General features: G+C 39.7%; 1 protein-coding gene across 5 annotated transcripts in view; it reads left to right on the forward strand.

The window, feature by feature from the left end:
* atp2b2 (ATPase plasma membrane Ca2+ transporting 2) overlaps window positions 1-10,920 on the forward strand; it is a 70,613-nt gene extending 59,693 nt beyond the window's left edge. For 4 of the 5 annotated variants that reach the window (XM_085354289.1, XM_085354290.1, XM_085354291.1 and 1 more), the window contains 9 exons: window positions 1,663-1,842; window positions 1,992-2,079; window positions 2,215-2,321; window positions 3,142-3,333; window positions 3,574-3,787; window positions 3,890-4,101; window positions 4,235-4,342; window positions 4,448-4,630; window positions 10,609-10,920. In XM_085354289.1, coding sequence (XP_085210415.1) covers window positions 1,663-1,842; window positions 1,992-2,079; window positions 2,215-2,321; window positions 3,142-3,333; window positions 3,574-3,787; window positions 3,890-4,101; window positions 4,235-4,342; window positions 4,448-4,630; window positions 10,609-10,920 — 1,596 coding nt within the window. Of the gene's footprint in view, window positions 1-1,662; window positions 1,843-1,991; window positions 2,080-2,214; window positions 2,322-3,141; window positions 3,334-3,573; window positions 3,788-3,889; window positions 4,102-4,234; window positions 4,343-4,447; window positions 4,631-6,780; window positions 6,874-10,608 lie in introns of all 5 variants that reach the window. The other variant, XM_085354288.1, reaches the window with a different exon arrangement.
* Window positions 10,921-13,440: the final 2,520 nt, after the last annotated feature.

Raw genomic sequence — 13,440 nt, forward strand, 5'->3', positions numbered from 1 at the left:
ATGCAATGTTTGTTTAATAAGTGGATGCTCTCTGAGAACGGCCCCAGAGAGACGAGAGAGAATAGTGGAGGGAATGAGAGACTGAGAAATGTTCAAAATCAGATTTCTGTCAGAAGGATGACAGAAGGCAGGAGGATGATGGGTAGGAATGGTAGAGAGAAATGGTAGAAAATGAGAGTGTAACCAGATCCATATAAGAGGCACGAGGTGCTTGTTTCCCAGTCTCACCTACTAGACTCCTACTTTCTTCCTCTGATGGACCAGATTGTATTTTTAATAAACCTCCAGTCTTTTCTTCACCTCCTAGTTTCAAGTGAGCAGTCATCTTGAGCAGTACGAGTCCAAGAGAAATGAAAGGTTTAACTAAATACCAGGGATGACAGACGAGCCAAACAGGAACCTGATATCTTGATAACAATGAGTCAATATCTGGATAATATAGAGCATGAGCTTGTTTAACTTATAAAAATCACATTACTACATATTACTTTTTTCTTTTTTTTTTTCTGTTTACATTTGAAGAATATTTAACTTCGTTGACCTCTTCAGAGTATTAACTGGTATACGTATTAGTTGGCTATTTTATTTTGTGTAATTGATGAAATGACAGGCTGATATAGGTTAAAGATGGTTTTGTTGTGACTGAAGCAAATATTGTTCTTCTTCAAATATCGAATTAAATGAAATAATTTCACTTCTTTGACTGTTGTAGGTTTTCATATTTAGGATAATCATTTTTGCATGTAGCAGCTGCTGTGCAAAAGTTATGTAGTTCTAAGTAGGCGAAAAAATCCTATCTGTTTTTATTTTAACCTCCAGCTTATTAAAGACCTGCACTCCTCCGCTGTATAGCCATACTTTGTAAAAACAAACTTCTCTATGCTTGCATGCATAAGCAGTTCGATTCGGCAGTTTAATGCATGATGCAAGCGCACATTTCAATGATGGATCCATGTTTTATGTTTTTTATGTGTGAAGGCAGAAAGAATTACTTGCCTGCATGTATGTGTAAACTGATGCAAGTTGTTATTATGGTACGTGAGCACAATTGTTTATGTGTGGGTTTGGAGAGCAGAGCTCGCCCACACTGACCTTTGCAAGGAGAAATATGTGTTTCTGAATTACTACTCTTTTGCAAGATGCTTCAACTACAGATCCATATCCATACATGAGTAGTCATAATTAATTTATTGCAATACTATCTGGAGAACTTAATAATAATGGGGCTTTGATTTACTTGCTTGCATGTGTTTGTGTTTTGTGAATAACTGCAAGATTGTTTTTTCATTTATAAACACTACTCAAATACTGAAGCTCTGAAAACTGTGCATGTGCCACCAGATGGCAAATGGAATTTAAAATTCCCTCAGGAGTTGGTGGAGAACAAAACCAGAGAAAACCAGAGAAAAAGTGAAAATCTTAATTTAATTCATCCAGTGGTCAGAAATGCAGCTCCTTCTACTACTGGGTATATCAGAAGGCTTCCTTGAAATAAAAGGTTTGCCAGACCTCCGCACAGTAAAAGCTGGCTGCATTATGCTCAGTCTTAGTATTAATTGGTTAAATTTGGTTAGTGCAGCTTTAAATAATAGGTGAAATATGCTTTCCTTTTTACATATTTCTGTTGTACTGAATGATTGTGCATGTGTCTCCCTATTTTAGGTCCCTGATGCCATTCAGAAGTGCCAGCGTGCAGGCATCACAGTGCGTATGGTGACAGGAGACAATATAAACACAGCCCGAGCCATAGCCATCAAGTGTGGTATCATCCACCCAGGAGAGGACTTCCTGTGCATCGATGGCAAAGAGTTCAACAGGAGGATCCGCAATGAGAAAGGAGAGGTACAGCAAATACTGTCAGTGTGAGAGGAGGTAAAAAGTGAGCCACTCATGGAAGAGAGTTGCAGAGGTTAAGGAAAAATAAGCAAAAGTGTTGCTCTTGTTCCTCTCTTTCAATTTGTGTTTGTGTGTGTCTATGTGTGTGTGTGCAGGTGGAACAGGAGCGTATCGATAAAGTTTGGCCTAAACTCCGAGTACTGGCTAGATCATCCCCAACCGACAAACACACACTCGTCAAAGGTGAATTGGTTGCACACTTTTTGCTCTGACTTAGACAGAGATCATTACTGTTGCCTTTCCTTGTTTCTTGAGTCTTTGTGCTTTATGTGTATATGCACTTCTTCCTATGCTGCTTTGTTTATCTCTTTATTGCAGGCATTATTGACAGCACTATGGCAGACCAGAGGCAGGTGGTGGCTGTGACTGGAGATGGGACCAATGATGGGCCTGCTCTAAAGAAAGCTGACGTTGGATTTGCCATGGTAAGCAGCCCTTCTTTCCTGTTTTGTTTGGCTGTTTGTTCATGCCTTATCTTGCATTCTTGTGAGACTGATCTCAGTCAACATCTGCAGATGTCTTTTTCACCTCTGCAGTGTTTAAGAATTCTTCTCAGGCGCTCTCACTCTGGCTGCGTGGATAAGGAGCTCCCCCTAGTGGATTTCATTATTAACGCAGTTATTCTGCAGAAGCTTGTTCAGCTTGTTAAAAACGTTATAGCAAAAACCATATATATATTTTAATAGGTCTTATGTAACATGAGTTGCAGCTCTCCTTCTACACTGTGGTCCTGTAAGATACTGTAAAAAAGTATTTCAGCTTCTGTGCTTAAGCAGGAAATCTGATTGAAGGAGATTGGTTTGGGCTCAGATTTCAACCTAATCACGCACATTAATTCATTTAATGAGACATGTTTAAAAAGATGTCCGCATAAGTATTCACTCCACACTTTCACTAATAAGGGCATCCTTGTCCAAATCCAGCCACTGCCTAGAAGGTGCTGCTCGTGCTTCTCCTTCAAAATATAACATAATACAGAAAGAGAGTCCCTCCTACAGTCTGCGCTTTACCTGATTACATGCACACTGACTCCTTAGGTAGCTGGTATTATTATTAAACACAACAGTGACTCATCTACAGGGTCCAGCATTGTCCAGTTGACTGCAGAGTTGATTATATGCTTCAACGTTATTTTTAACGTGGTAGGCTGAGGAATACTGCAGTGTGATGAAGTTAGAAGGAGAGCAGCTGTGAAATAGAAAACTCCAGTTTCTTTCTCACTGCAGCTTGTCATCATTCTTCCAGGGTATTGCTGGTACAGATGTGGCCAAGGAAGCATCAGATATCATTCTCACCGACGACAACTTCAGCAGCATCGTGAAAGCAGTTATGTGGGGCCGAAATGTCTACGACAGCATCTCCAAGTTTCTTCAGTTCCAGCTTACTGTCAATGTTGTAGCTGTCATTGTGGCTTTCACTGGTGCCTGCATCACACAGGTCAGAAGGATGAAAAAGATTGCAAAGTAATACCAGCCCGCTATCATGGTCATTTTTAACACAGTTGATGGTGATGAAATGGAATTTCATCCAAGTTGGTTTACTGTTGCCTAATCAGTAATTCGAAAGATGATAAGTGCTTACAACTTCAAGAAATACACTTATGTTTCATGCCTGGTTATATTGTAGTTCTATTATTCTATTCTGTTATTGATACATGTTACTGTCACCTTTCTTTAGGACTCTCCTTTGAAAGCAGTGCAGATGTTGTGGGTGAACCTTATCATGGATACTTTTGCATCCCTGGCTCTGGCGACAGAGCCTCCCACGGAGTCTCTGCTTAAGAGGAAGCCATACGGTCGCAATAAGCCTCTCATCTCCAGCACCATGACAAAGAACATCTTAGGACATGGAGTCTATCAGCTCATTATCATCTTCACACTGCTCTTTGTTGGTACGCACGGTTATTTTGCTCTGTTATACCGATGTAGGATATTACAGATTTAAAGACTATGGCATAAATCTGACTCCCTGACTCTTTTTCTTTTCCTTCCAGGTGAGCAGATCTTTGACATCGACAGTGGCCGCAATGCTCCTCTCCACTCTCCACCCTCTGAGCACTACACCATCATCTTTAACACCTTTGTCATGATGCAGCTGTTTAATGAGATAAATGCCCGCAAAATCCACGGAGAGAGGAATGTTTTTGACGGTATCTTCAGGAACCCCATTTTCTGCTCGATTGTTTTTGGCACGTTTGCTGTGCAGGTAAGTGGATGCATTAATTCCTGAAATTACTTGTTTTTCTCAGTTATTTTTAATTTTAATTATTAATTATTATATTTTTTTCAGATAAGTAATGGTAATTTTCAGTTTTCTGTGTACTTTATACTTTGCATAGATCGTGATTGTGCAGTTTGGAGGGAAGCCATTCAGCTGTCAACCTCTAGACTTGGAAAAGTGGATGTGGTGTGTTTTCCTCGGGCTGGGGGAGCTTGTGTGGGGACAGGTAATAGGCAAAGTTTTCCCTTTCTAAGTCTTTTGGTCAATTTTCCTGTCTGTGCATCTCTACAGTAAGTACATCACTTAGTGCTTTTACTTCTCTGCGGGTTAGGTGATAGCCACCATACCCAATAGCAGACTGCGCTTCCTGCGGCGGGCAGGGCAGTTAACTCAGAAAGATGAGCTGCCAGAGGAGGATGTTAATGAAGAAAATGAGGAGATCGACCACGCAGAGAGGGAGCTGAGGAGAGGACAGATCCTCTGGTTCAGAGGACTCAACCGCATTCAGACTCAGGTGAGGGCAAGTAACAGAGACAGTTCAATCCCAGTTAATATATGGATACAGCATGTGGACTTTATGGTTACTTGTTTAAAAATCAGTTTAAGATTCCCTTTAATTTTACACAATAATATGCTGAGTTCCATAATAATAATATAATAATTTTGTCCAGTTATATAATAAAAACACTAAAAGGTAAATATGTCACCCCTAATATTTACTAAAAAGCTTCTCTTTTACTGTTTGTCTGTGTTTCTCAGAAGATCTGTTTTGTGTAGGTCTCTCCACCTCAGGCATTGCCCATGAGGAAGTGATAGACTGTATTTTATATGTTGGTCATGTTAGTCAGTCACAGTTTTAAAGTCCTTTTATCTCAAGATGAATTACTCAGGAGCATAAAGATGCCATTTTGCCTCGCTGGACTGCCTAGATCACCGCCATGGACCTGTGGAAGCTCCAAGAGTTAAATACAAGTATATAGCCACTGAACTGTTTTCACATTTGTGAGCTCTGCAGACCGGTATCACTGTGATATTGCAGACAGTCCGGCTTGTGTGCTGGATCTGGTTTCGTCTCACTGATGTGTTATTGATGGGCCTGGGTGTAGTACTGTGGACAGATGCTGCCTAACATCCGCAAGAGCAAGTTAAAAAACTACAGCCAGAACAGTATCTGTGCTGTACGCAAATGACAGTGTTTAGTGTTAAAGTATAGAATCCTTATTAATAAGCTGGTTATGATCAAATTAAAATGAGTCATTGTGGTCAGCTGTGGTCAGAAGTTTACATACAGTCATCATGGGCATGAATGTCATGGTACTTTGGAGCTTTTAATGATTGCTTTGAACTGTTCTTTTTCCAGGGTTGAATGATTGTACAGCGAATGTCTGTAATGACTTTAAGAAACAATAACTGGGTGCAAAAGTTTGAATTTATTTTGTATTTTCTCTGATCCATATCTAAGCTCAAATATATATGTACACTTTAATAAAGTCTGCTTAAGGTTCTACAATGCCTTTTAAATTGACTTTAAGGCTTAATAACTTCTCATTAGTGATCATGACTGATCAGTCACACTCACATTCAGAACAATATGAAAGACCAAGGAACTCACTGAGGATCCAAGAAGGACAACTGTAGATTTCTATCTCAGTACAAGTTAATTGCACATATGTACAATTTGCCAAGGTCTGGAATAAGAGCCAAACTTTCATCATCAGATGAGAGGAGGTTGGTTGAAGTGGTAAATTCTGCATAATCATTCTACCCTGCAAAAAGAACAGGTCAAATAAATCATTTAAAGCCCCAATTTACCATGACATTGACACCCATGATGAGTACATATAAACTTCTAATCACAACTGTATATGCATTGGTCAGGAATTTAAACAAAAGAAAGAAAAACGAAACCCAATTTGAACTAAATCTTAACTTTCTTTTTCAGTGAAGATGTCACAAAACAACATGCACTGCATGATGTGAATGGCTGCATCTGTGAATTTAATTTGTTTACATCAGATAGTAAGTCAAAGGGTGGGATCACCCAAATTAAAGGAAAACAAAGCTTTTGGCAATCTTCCTCTTATGCTATCTGGCCATGCAGAAAGTTGTAATTTCCCAAGGTTTTGTAATATCATATTTTAGGTACTGAATACAAGTTTGTTCTGTGGTGCTAATAACGTAGAACAATAATGCAAACAACATCAGTGTTACTCTGGGTAAAAAAGAAACACTATCAGAACGAACATGAAATGTTTGCTTTGTAGAAAGTTCTTCTACTGTAGACTGCTCACGCTTACTTCTCTTAAATTTTACACGAAAATGATTTGTGTTTCTTTTCCAGAGATAAATATTAGCTCCTGAATTTTAATAAAATGTTTTTAATGTTGCTCTGTATCAGCATCACGCAACAAATCTGAAGGGAACCCAGAGTATTTGCATGGCCACCATTATAGCTCACATGTAATTTGGGTGAACCAGCTCTTTAGATCAGATTCAGTGATTTTGCTGTGGGGACACCACACCCTGACTTTTAGCTGCCCTCCATCATGTCATGACTGAGATACTCCCTCTACCACCAGTCACCCTACCAATCAACCTGTGTTACCATTTGGTCTGTGTCACTCTGAGCAGCCATTTGTCCTCTCCTGTCCCGCTCTCCTACAGATTGAAGTAGTCAACACCTTCAAGAGTGGCACCTCCTTTCAGGGGGCAGGGGCTCTGAGACGCCAATCATCCACCACCAGCCAGACCCAGGATGTAACCAATGTTTCTAGTCCTAGTCACGTGTCCTTGTCCAATGCCCTTTCCTCTCCTACAAGCACTACTGCTGCTACTGCTCCTCCCACTACTGGCCGTGAGTCAGAACTCTGTCAGTCTGCTTCTCCACTCTCTTTGCTTCAGGGGTGCCATCCTGTCATGAGCAGAAAGTTATTTTTTGTAGTTTATTGATTTATTTGTTTTTAATTTACAACAACAGTCTCCATCTTGAGGTTGGCATTTCTGAAGTTTTTTTTTTTTGTCTTTCGTTCTTGCTATTTGCGTTTTCATTTTCTCTATTTCTTCTGTCTTTTTCTTGTTCACGCTGGATTTCAAATTCATCTTGATATCTCGTCCCATGGTTGGGTGTACTGTCTTCTCATTGGTGAATGTGTGTTTGTTTCCTCAGAGTGCTAGGAGCGCAGGACTAAGGGTGATACCCACGGCGTGACATTTCAGGTTGTGAGTTTGTCTCCCTCTGCTCATCTTCCATCCATCATCCCCTCATCCAAACCTCACATTTTTATGTCTTTATAGACATTAATGTGAACTAATTCCAATCAAATCACCAAGTCACTGGGTGAACATTCAAGTATAAGTTGCAGTGTTAACTTTGTTTTTGTTTGTTTTTTTTACCTGGGAGTGTGACGCTGTTGTGGCAAATCACATTGGCTTGGCATAAAACAAATTTTACCTCCTACATGTCCTTTGAGCTGAATCACCAGCAGTGACAAGAAAATATTCAGGTAGCAGCGGTATATTTGGCTTAAAATATTTTCACATTTGACTGCCACATTGCAAACTTTGAGGCGAGTGTGTATTTTAGTCAAAAGCGTCTGTGTTATTTAATGATTTGCCCACCTTCATCTTTCTGTCTCTCTCACTCTCTTTTGCACACATGGACACACATATCCTCACTGACAACAACCTGTTATTGAAAATCAAATTAAATCCCATGTGAAGGTTGTGCGAACTGGAATCGGGGCCAGGGTACTCACTATAAGGCAGTAGTGTACCAATAATTCATCCCGTCTTGTTGCTTCATACTGTTGGTGTAGTTGACTGTCATGTTACCATAGTTACAGACATAGATCCTCTGCAGCAAAGTAAAATCAGCCCCCACCCTTTTTTGACACCCCATCAGTGTTACTTGTCAGACATCCTGTCACATGCAATCATCCAGACAGGCTTCTGTTTATTATTAATTTTCATTTCTCTCCTTACACCTACTCCACCACAGTTACTGCAGCACTACCAGAATGTTTGCCATATAATATGCACTATTCTCAAAGCTTTATAAATCTAATATCTTAAAATTAGAAGGAATATTGTAGTCTTAAGGTTTGTGGCAGAGTTTAAATTTCAAATACACTACATGGACAAAAGTATTGGGCCACATTTCGTAATTACTGAATTCGATCGTTTTCACCATAAAGTTACAGAACAAGGTTGTTGTTCTTTTGGGGCCCCAGACAAAAATTCACAGAAGGACCCGCCAACAGCATTTACTGCCACTTTGTTTTAAATAATTTGACTCCACCGCCACAAACAATAGTCCGATAAAATGACAGTAAAACATTACTTATGGCAGAAACCATGTTTATTTTGACAACAATGCCCAAGACTAAGTTAAAAACTGTTAATACTGTAGCTAGCTTCTGTGTTGCTTTAACATGCTAGCTATGCAAACAGGCCCATTGCCAGTGTCCTAACTATGCTGCTCTGCTAGCTAAGTTAGCTAATGTTAAACATCTAAGTAAAGAGAAGAAATAACTTCATGTTAGTGGAAGCTTCATGATTTTGACTGTCTCTCCCCTACATTTAAGGCTAGACTAGTAGCATTTACTGTAGCTAGTGAGCAATATATTTATTAGCCATTATTGTTTGCTTCATTCCCCACTGTCCTGCTTTTTCCCCTCTTCTTCTTCTGTCTATTTTCACTCCTAAAAGGTTTCCTAACATTTGGCTTGTTTAAACAGACTGATGTGTGCCACTTGCGATGGGAGTGAGTAAAGGTGGGCAGGACCCCTTAGGGAAGTCAGGTCTCAACTACTGGCATTGCAAACCTTGCATATTACCATTGCTGTAGTTTGAGGTTGATCAGACCTTGGGGTCCCCTGCTGGCCTGGGACTCCAGGCAGCAGATTGCCATGCCTGGTGACAAATGAAGGCACATAATGTGTAAAGGTTATCAAGTCTCTGCTGAGTCAGTAACTGCAGGGCTCCAAAACTCCTCTCGGATTAACATCAGCATAAAAACTGTGCAGCGGGAGCTTCACAGGCATGGGTTTCCTGTCCCAGTATTTTTGTCCATTTAGTGTATTCACTGCTCCTGTGAAGAATGAGAAAACAGGTTTCTTATGTTTAATTAAACGTTTTATTAACTGGAAACACAAACTACATAAAAGCATTGATATGTTGCTACATTCAACAGCAATTTATTTTCATTTCTTTAGTTTCAGCTACTTTAAACGAGAATTGAGTTAATAATGTAAATGTAAAGCCAATTATCAATTAAAACCCAGCAACAATTCTGATGCAGTTTTTTCCAAATACCTCACATTTTTGTCATGATTTAGTTTCTTGTAAAACGTTAGTAGGATGTTTTTACAAAATAAATTGAAGATGCACACAGGGTTTATGAAAACAGCAATTTGCCATAGTCTGTGACTACTGTGCTACTTTTTAGTCTCAATAAATTGTCACATAGTTGTTTGGACCTTATACTTGAGTGTTTACGTCGACGTGCATGGACTCAGGAACATGCTTTGACCGTCAGACGTCTGACAGTAAAACTCTTATTTTCATTATTCACTTCCATGTGTTTAGTGTCTGTACTCTGTGTGCCGGTGTTCACCACTCCCTCACTGTCCTGTTGTCATGTTGCATGTAGTTTGTGTTTAGCTCCTGTTCATTTTCTGTGTTTGTCACATTTTAACCTGCTGTGTTTGCTCGTTGTCTCAATGCCACTGTTTTGCTTTTGGTTTTATTGTTTTGTTGTGAGTTTTTACACTGCGATGCTTGTGTTGAGCCAACCTCATGCAGGCTTGACTGTCCATTGCCCTGTTTGAGACCATGCCATACCCACCGTGTGCTATACTCGTGTGTTTGTGTGTCCCACTCAGAGTCTGTGTGGATATTGTCCCAGACAGTGTTCTGGTATCTTCAGAAGTTTGTAAACCACTTGATTGGATCTCTCAGATCTAACCTCCTTCCTTCTTACTGACCTCGTCCACCAGATTTCTACAAACTTGCATGTGATATTCTCCTTTAAATTTTCTGTAAGCATTCCATTTATTAACGTGGCTTGTTTCTAGGTATACAGCACATTGGACTAAAGCGTATACTTACAACGAGCATTCGTGTTGCTTTGGTATTTGTTTTTCTTGAAATGTATGATTTTGTTGTGTTTTTTTATGATTGTGTTCCTCACAGTTTTCCTTAGTGCACGCCAAAATTGAATGACTTGTGACTGTAGTCATCTTGTGAAAGCAGAACACAGGCTGCAGTCGCCTTCTCCCTTGCTGTTCCTCCACCTTCTGCTCCTTCTTTAACTCTTTATCCTCAAATGAGAGGATCCCTCCTTCTATGCCCCTTTTCTCTTCAAACCCTCCCACCCCCCCGCCTTTTCTTTCATCTCGAGGGTACCTCCAACCCTTTGATATTGTCTCCGGCATCACCTCTTACCATTTTTCTTCTTGTTTTTTTGTTTTGTTTTGTCCCTTTCCATGTCAGATCCGAGTTGTGAATGCATTCCGTAGCTCCCTGTATGAAGGCCTGGAAAAACCAGACTCCAGAACATCCATCCACAACTTCATGACACACCCTGAGTTTAGGATAGAAGACTCCACGCCCAACATCCCCCTTATTGATGACACGGACGATGATTCTGCTCGTAGAAGGATGAAGTACTCAAGCCAGCCCTCGTCCCCTAACAAGAACAACAACGCTATTGACAGTGGCATTAATCTCACTATCGATACCAGTAAATCAGCTGCGTCCTCCAGCCCTGCCAGTCCTCTGCACAGCTTGGAGACAAGCCTCTAACCCTGATCCTAAACTCAGCTCTAACCTCTAATGTTGTTTCCTCACATTGTCGGGACACCTCCTCCAATTCCTCCAGACCTTTAACTGTAACCATACAAGTCTTCACCCCCAAATTTTCACCCAATTCTCAACTTCGAGCTCCCCCAAACCGCTACCTACCGGCAACACAGTCCTGGGGGGAAAATGTCCACCATTTTCCCTTAGCCTAGAGCCCTTGAAGCGCTCTGCTCCTTTCAAAGCAGAGAAAATCTAAGTAATATGTCAAGGTGAAAAGAAAAAACAAACTAGCATACAATCAAAAAAGCGCAACAAAGCCACAAAACCTACACAGCCATCCTGCTTTTGTGGTTGTATGAGTACAGCGGCAGTCACGGTGGTGTGTACGACAATACACTTGTACTGGTTAGCATGTACTGTATAAGCGTGGGTCTGACTGCGCATATGTACGAATGGTGTCTTTAGCGGCACTGGGAAGAGGACGATGAGGAGGGAGACTGCTGAGGAGTAAAAATCACACAAGAGGACAGACTTTAAACTCTGCTCACTCTTCCTCTCCTCAACGAAAAACATTGTTAATACTGATAATAGTTTAAATTAAATTGAAAAATATTGTTATTATTCTAATTCTGATTCTGATTATTATTGTTCTTATTATTGTTGCTCCTGCATGAATGTACATTACCCAGGTTTTATTTAAAAGGCTTTTAATTTTATTGGAGTTCTTTGGTTCTGATGGGCTAGGCCTCACTGTGGACTGCGATTTTAAAGACAGCATCTCTGAGTTTCTGGCCTGCAAAGTCCCCTCTTCTGTGTGGCATGAACATGTACCCAACTGTACAAATTTATTTCATCCATAAACGGAAATGTGTATCGAGGTGGTAGGGCTCAACTTGCACAACAGTTTTGCACCTGTCCGTAAAGAGGAATGCAAAATAATAATAATGATGATAGCATTTATGGGATATATTCTATAAATTTAAATACATATAAATATATTTAGAGAGAGTTTATCTTTGTTTGTTGGCATGTTGCCTTGTTCCTGCTTCAATGGCTCCAATACCTTTGACTTATTTATGTCTTAAAGAGAATGTAATTTGTTTACAACCTCGTAGAGATAAACTTCCTGGTTTCTAGAAGGAGGAAGGCGAAGTCGAAGCTCAGATGGACCAGAGCTGTTTCGGTGTGTTATTACTGAAAAACCCTGTGCTGGAATTTGCCTGCTGTCTTGTCAAATAATGTAGATATTTTTAGAGGTTTAACAACAAAAAGAAACCAAAATATAATGGGATACATAGTAATTGTGGAATCTTAGTATTACTCTATATGATTGTTGGGATCAAGTTGGAGTGGCTTGCCTTTGGTTTTTTTCTAAACAGAGGCCTCCTTTTTGTGACAGAGGGGGATATTTTATTCTTTTTATCCACTGCTTCTTCTCTTTTGTTAAGATTATGTCTTATTTTTCTCTGTGCTTCAGCACTGGCCTGGGGTCAGGGCTCGAGTCAAAGGCTGATATCAGGACCTTTATAGCGAACTCTTCTAGATAAACCTGCTTCTTCAAAGGACTTGAGGTTTTTAAAAAAACAAAAAAAAACAAATCTATGACCATCAAAAGGCTGCAGCTGAGTCATATTAGAAATTTGCAGTTATATTTGGCTTCTCTGTACCGCTCGGAAATCAAAACGTTTCGGTTGAAAACATGGAATATTTTTTGCGTTGTGTCTATTTTTTATTTAACCTATTGGTTTATTTTTGATTAAAGGAGTTTCTTTTCCTCTAGCAGAGACACATGCAGCCACACAAAGCTGCAGACATTTTTAACATCTAAGAAAACAGAAAAACTGAAAAAAAAGAAGAAATGAGAACAAAAATGGAATGTTGCTTTGACTCTTTTTCTATATATATATATATATATATATATATGAGAGAAAAAAGATTTTCTGCACTATCTGGTTATGAATGAAAACTTCTGTGGTGTAATTCTAGATGTGCTTTTGTGTGTTTTAACCAAGCTTGTCTTCCTGCCGTCACAGAATATACAGTACTCTAGCATCTCAACTGTACTCACTAGTTGTAAACTATTTATTGTGCTTTGACCAATCAGACATTACCAGACAGATGTTACATACAGAAGGCACATTTACCCAGTCTTATTGCACTCCGAAGGACAAGGCCACTTAACTAGCCTGTACTATTGTATTTCTATTACTAATCGAAATCACTGGCAAGCATGACGTGATAGGCTCATTATGCAACTTGAAAAGAAAAAAAACCTCCAGATTTTTCTAAAAACAAAAATTCTATAAGCTAGTAAAGTATATACAATCATTTATCCAACAAGTTCTATCTCTCTTCTTTTTTATATCCTCCTCCTCTGTCATTTCCCAGCCAATCTGTCCATCTGGAGAGGGTGCACAAGCTTTACCAGTCAGCTCAGGCGTGTTGAAAACGTAACATGGACCATCTGAATAAAAAAATCTGTCTTATTTAAGTTGGAGAAAGAAAAAAACCCAGTTTGGGTTC

Source organism: Diplotaxodon limnothrissa, linkage group LG5 (genome assembly GCF_057381915.1).
Source record: "Diplotaxodon limnothrissa isolate DT_005_m linkage group LG5, D_limnothrissa_male_GT1.1, whole genome shotgun sequence".
Lineage (NCBI taxonomy): Eukaryota > Metazoa > Chordata > Actinopteri > Cichliformes > Cichlidae > Diplotaxodon > Diplotaxodon limnothrissa.